Source organism: Sceloporus undulatus, chromosome 5 (genome assembly GCF_019175285.1).
Source record: "Sceloporus undulatus isolate JIND9_A2432 ecotype Alabama chromosome 5, SceUnd_v1.1, whole genome shotgun sequence".
Classification (NCBI taxonomy): domain Eukaryota; kingdom Metazoa; phylum Chordata; class Lepidosauria; order Squamata; family Phrynosomatidae; genus Sceloporus; species Sceloporus undulatus.
This window is the reverse complement of record NC_056526.1, coordinates 6703716-6709715: the sequence shown is the minus strand read 5'-3', so window position 1 is coordinate 6709715 and position 6000 is coordinate 6703716. Positions and strand designations below refer to the sequence as shown.

At 40.6% G+C, this 6000-nt stretch overlaps 1 protein-coding gene across 2 annotated transcripts in view; it reads right to left on the bottom strand.

Moving 5' to 3' along the window:
• Window positions 1-6000, bottom strand: part of PLXNA4 (plexin A4) — a 611693-nt gene that overhangs the window by 30478 nt on the left and 575215 nt on the right. For both annotated transcript variants that reach the window (XM_042470005.1, XM_042470006.1), the window contains exon 29: window positions 4192-4361. In XM_042470005.1, coding sequence (XP_042325939.1) covers window positions 4192-4361 — 170 coding nt within the window. The remainder of the gene's footprint in view (window positions 1-4191; window positions 4362-6000) is intronic.

Here is a 6000-nt window from a genome sequence, read left to right as displayed (position 1 = left end):
AATAATAATAATAATAATAATAATAATAATAATAATAATAATAATAATAACTAGCCCATAGTGTGGGGAGGAGTTTTCTGTCTGCTGAACTTAGCTTAGCATGCAATGTCCAGAATGGCAAGTATGATCATATCATAGATTTGGAAAGGAAACTGTGCCCCTCCAGATGTTTTTAGGGAACTACAGCACCCATAGTGCCTCACCATTGACTATGCTGGCAAAGGCTGATGGGAGATGTAGACTGAGATATCTGGCCTTGCATAACAATTCTGTCAATTTTAGTTTGGGTATCTTCCTTAATGAATCTGTCCCTCCCTCCCACCCTTTCCTTTTCTCTCTATTTCCTTGTCTCTCTGATCCACAGCGGCAGCTGCTGACTTCCAAGGAAGGAGTGATGAGAACAGTAGTATTGCCATAAAGCCCTTCAGTTTCCTACCAAAAACCTCATGCCCCTGGAAATCTGTTCTGGATTTCCTTTGGCTACAGTATTCATTTCCACAAGGGTCAGCAGCAGGGGACCTGGTCTGATCATTTCAGTTGACTGGACATCACATCTGGATTACAACAGGACATTTTCTGAGATGCTATCACTTGTCTACGCACAGTATCCTCTGACCCTCTCAGTAGAGACTGTCTGACATCCTAGTAAACTTCAAAAGAATTATCCCATATTTTGTTAAGGCACTCAAAGCTTTCTTGGTGAGTAAGGATGCAATTTGTCACTAATTTCCTTCTTTAAGGAAGCTCTGAGTAATTTTAGCCATTTTCTTCCTGCTGCAAAGAAGGCTTTAAAAACTGCACTATTGCAAACACTATTCACAATTTCAGGACTTATTCTGCACAAAATTTACATGAGGTTGTTTTGCACAAACAACAGAATTTTCTGGGCAGAAAATGATATTACAGTCCTCCCTCTGTTCTTGCAGTTTTGACAAACAGAGAAATAGGCCACATACCTATATTCAAGCCAATGGGGCTTTAATATATGCAAAGCTCTGTTTTTGCAGGGGGGGGGGCTTTGAAAACAGAGGGTCGATTGTATTGTATCTATTTTGTAATCCTGTAATATTACATTTTGTGTATAAAATGTAGTTTCTTGCACAGAAAATGCTAATTTCTGAACAGAACAATCAAGTGTGAATTTTGCGCAGATTCAGTCCTAGCTACAGCCTTTTCAGCATAGGAAATATTACTTTTTGTACAAATATTGCTTTCTATTTTGTGCAAATACTGCCCTGATGGCGCAGTGATTAAATGCCTGTACTGCAGCCACTCACTCACAAACCACATGGTTGTGAGTTCAATCCCAGCCAGGGGCTCAGGCCCAACTCAGGCTTGCATCCTTCTGTAGGTCACTAAAATGAGTACCCAGATTGTTGGGAGCAGTTAGCTTACACTTTGTAAACTGCTTAAGGAGTGCTTAAGTGCACTGTTAAGCGGTATAGAAATGTACTTGCTATTGCTATTGCTATTATATATACACTGTTTCCTACATAGAAAATGCTGTATTATGTGTGCAAAACAATCATGCACAAATTTTGCTCAGAATAGGGCCTATATTGCAAAGATTTGAATTTGTCCCATCAGGGTTTCTTAAAACTTGAAGACATAATTTTTGACCATTAGTTCCATCCTTTTTGGTGACTTTGCCTAGAGTTTGGAACAATTTTTGGGAGGGCCTGGTTGTGTGCCTCCTTTTTTCCTTCTGCTGGCTAGTAATAAATAAAATAAAATAAAATAAAATAAATAAAGTAAGTAAGTTTAGGTAGGATTTTTCATAACTGACTGGCTGCTATGAAAGGAGATTTTAATAGATTGCTGTTAGACTTTTTGTGTGTTTGTGATGTGCTTTCAAAATTCTTTTTCATCTACTAGTGTTTAAGACCCATCATACACAATGCACTGGATCTTGCTAATCACTGTCTTAGTGTGTTTGTGTGTGTGTTTTAATATATGTTTTAACCTAATTTTATTTTTTCTGATTGTTTAATTATTTTTTAACCTTTGTATTTTGTGGATGTTTTTAATTGTAAGTCATTTTGAGTCCCAGTCTGGGGATAAACTGGGTTGTTGTTGTTGTTGTTGTTGTTGTTGTTAATAGTGTTTTAATATTATAATGTATTTTTAACATTATAACTTATCTCTACCTCTTTTTATCTGTTTTTATCTAAACCTATTTTAATTTTGCTATCCCATTTCTGGGGGCAAAGTGTGGTGGGATATAAATCAAATGAATGAATGAATGAATCAGAAATTAACTAAATAAAAACACAATGATCTTTTAAGAAATTTTCTTCAGTATTAAGACTTAAAGGGAAAGCCTCCAGCCCTATATCTTCATGAAGAAACTGGGGGTTGAATAAGGACACTTGATGCAAATCTTTGCTTATTTCCTCCTTTCATACAAGAAGCAGAAAAACTGTAGAAGTTTCCTTCCTGCTGGGTGCGACTGCAAGCCTTTTACTCAATTCAAATGTAATGCAAAATGCTGTGAAACAAGAGTTTTTTTTTCTGAAACCCTGAAAAAGTAGTTTGTGCAAATACTGGTAGCCAGTATTACCTGGAGTTATGAATCTGTAACTGGTTGGTATTTTATGAGTATGTAGCCACCATTGTGGCACTATTGCCATAACTGTAATTGCCCCCCCCCCCCCCCGACCTACTTTACTGGGCATCAGTTGTGCCAAGAGAAGGATGTCCATTCTGTGAGTCATTGGGGCATACTCTTCCCACCAGCCATCAAGGGCTGCAATAACCAGAAGGTGGGCCCTTGTGGCACTTCCATATTGTAGCCTTGCTGGCTGGCAGAAAGGGATGGAAACATCATCCACACTCCAACTGCCAGAAGAATGGACCTCTTTGTCTTAGTGTGTTTGATGCCCAGTAAAATAGGTTTGGGGGTGTTGGGCAGTCTCCTTCTGTGGAGGTTTTTAAGCAGAAGCTCGGGAGTGTTCTGATAATGTTTTCCTGCATGGCAGAATGGAGTTGGACCAGATGGTCCTTGTGGTTTTTCCAACTCTGTGATTCTATGACTTATTTCAGTGGGATATCTTAACCTGAAAGCTACATTTTCTTGTAAAAAATGAGAAATTACATTTCTAATAAGGGCTGATGTACTGTGAAGGTGAGACTCACCCACCCAACATCTTTTCTCTGAAGGCAGCCCAATGGGTCTTTTTTATCTCACCACTGCCACCAATATGTCACAGTGTGGCAACTATCCCACCAGTCTGCCACCTAATTTGTGACATGATACTAGAACTCACCTCTGTTTCTTTATAGCCTTATAAAGATTATAGATCACAGAATCATAGAGTTGGAAGAGACCACAAGGGCCATCCAGTCCAACCCCCTGCCATGCAGGAAATCACAATCAAAGCATATGTCCACCCAGCCTCTGTTTAAAGATCTCCAAAGAAGGAGACTCCATCTCTTTCCAAGGCACTGTAGAACAGATCTTACTGCTAGAAAGTTCCTCCTAATGTTGAGGTGGGATCTCGTTTCCTGGAGCTTGCATCCATTGTTCCATGTTCTAGTCTCTGGAGCAGCAGAAAATAAGCTGCAGGTGTTCCTTTACATTCTCACAGAACTTTTATCTATTTTCTGTATCTTTTAACCCTTCTGGTTATCTATACCTCCACTAGTCACCAAGCACTGTATCTTCTGCAGGATATTACCAAATAATTTAATTTAGAACTTTCCTCTTATCTAAAACCCCTTTTCCAACTGTCCTTCTCAGCAGCCTACCCTAGCCTCAGTGGCTTTTAATCCCTCAGGGTATGATCAACCCCTCTCCCTATCTCACTTCCAACACACCTCTCCCTCTCTATTTATACTCACTCCAGAGAGTAGTCCCCACCTTTCCCTGGCTTAGCTTTCATTGGCTGTTGCCAATGCTCTAATCTGCCTGTGGTCTCCACATGTACCCATTACGTCTTTGAAATTAAATGTTTTGGTTTATCCATGGCTCCAATAGATCCATGGCTCCAATAGATGCCTCTTTCTACACCTCATACAGACTAATCCACCTTCACATCCATGCATCCGCCACCTTGAGTCCCTATGTTGGAAGAAAGGCTGGAAATAAGATGATGATGATGATCCATCCATCCATCCATTTATCCCATCACCACTCTTACTGTGTTTCTCCACTGCTTCCAACGGACAAGGCTATCAGCTCGCCCCACTCACCAGTTGCTTTTCCAAGTGTGCCGCACATGAGGGTCATGGATGTTGTGCTTGTCTGCCTGCTCGTCCAAGAAGTCAAACATGTATTTGATAGCCAAGGGAAGTGCGCTGCCACGGTGCGCTGTGCTGAAGATTGTCTCAAAGAGGTCATCAACGAACTTCTGTAAAGTGCCCTGGTAAGAGGAGGAGGAGAGGAAAAACAACAATCAATACTGTGTCAGAAGGTCCAAAGGCTGGTGAACCAAAGAAACAGTGGACTAGCTAATTTTTAAAAAATTTTTAAAACAAACTTGCACAATTCCAACATAACATAAGTATCTATTTGAGGGCCAAACCAGATGTGATTTTTTTTATAGCAAAAGGGACATTCAGATAAAGGGAGCTGAACCTTCTCCAGATGAACCTCCCAACAATCCATCAAGGCAAGGAAGGAAAGCACCTCAACAGGGACATTACAAAGTTGTAGAAATGAAGCTTCAGTTCCATTTACCTCAAGCACCCCTTTCAAGTCAGGGGATTGAAATGGACAGCTCCTGGGGTCCTTTGCACCTCTATGAGTCGCTGGTTTTAAAATGCTGAAGCAAGCATGCTGGTGACTTACGAGTCAAACCAATCCCTTATTATTCCAAGGAAAGGCCATCTTTAGCATCATCCAGAATCCTACTGTCACTATAGTTTTTTGTGGGTTTTTCAGGCTATGTGGCCATGTTCTAGCAGAGTTTCTTCTTCTGAATGTTTTGCCACCATCTGTGGCGTCAGAGAAATAGATTGCCTGGCAAAACGTCAGGAAGAAACTCTGCTAGAACATGGCCACATAGCCTGAAAAACCCACAAAAAACTATGGATGCCGGCTATGAAAGCCTTCGACTCTACTGTCACTCTCAATTAGACTCCATCTGCACCGCAGAAAGAATGCAGTTTGACACCACTTTAATTGTGATGGCTCAGTGCTATGGAATTCTGGGATTTGTAGTTAGCCTTCTCTGTCAGAGAGCTCTTGTGCAACAACAAACTACCAAGCAATGGCAGTTAAAGTGGTGTCAAACTGCATTCTTTCTGCAGTGTAGATGCAACATTAGAGTAGATACATTTTAAGGGTAGGATTTGTGTATGATCTATCTACAGTGAATTCAGTAGCCCTGCTCTGGTTGAGCCTAACTAATTCAGACCATTGTCTTTTTCAGTCTCTCTTCACTATATTTGTTTCTTCCAATGAGTTGAGAACTGTGTATGTAGGACTATCTCTGAAGGAGCCCTGGTGGTGCAGTGGTTAAATGCTGCTACTGCAACCACTCACAGCCATAAGGCTGTGAGTTTGATCCCTGGCAGGGCTCCAGGGTCCACTCAGCCCTCCATCCTTTTGTAGCTGGGAAAATGACTACCCAGCTTGTTGGGGGCAATTGGCTTACACACTGTAAACCAACTAGGGAGTGTTAATTCACTGATAAGTGGTATAGAAATGTACTTGCTATTTACTATTGCTATTGAATCCTTTGGAGTATGGTATAAAAGACACGTAGGGGCCCAAGAGCAGTGAGTGAGCTTCATATCTCAGAGCAATTTGAACCCAGGCCTCTTCGTTAATACCCAATATACATAAATGAGAACTGAAATAGCCCTTCACACTAACCACACTCAAGTAAAATGCAGCAATTAAAATGTTCCTTCAGTAATTAATCAGCTGAAGCCTGAATTTACACACACATACATAGACTCCCTTTTATCAATGATTTCAAGACTGACAATTATGAATATCTCAATTATACCAATTAAAATGGGTGATCCTAATTGTCACTGTCACATCTGAGAGGT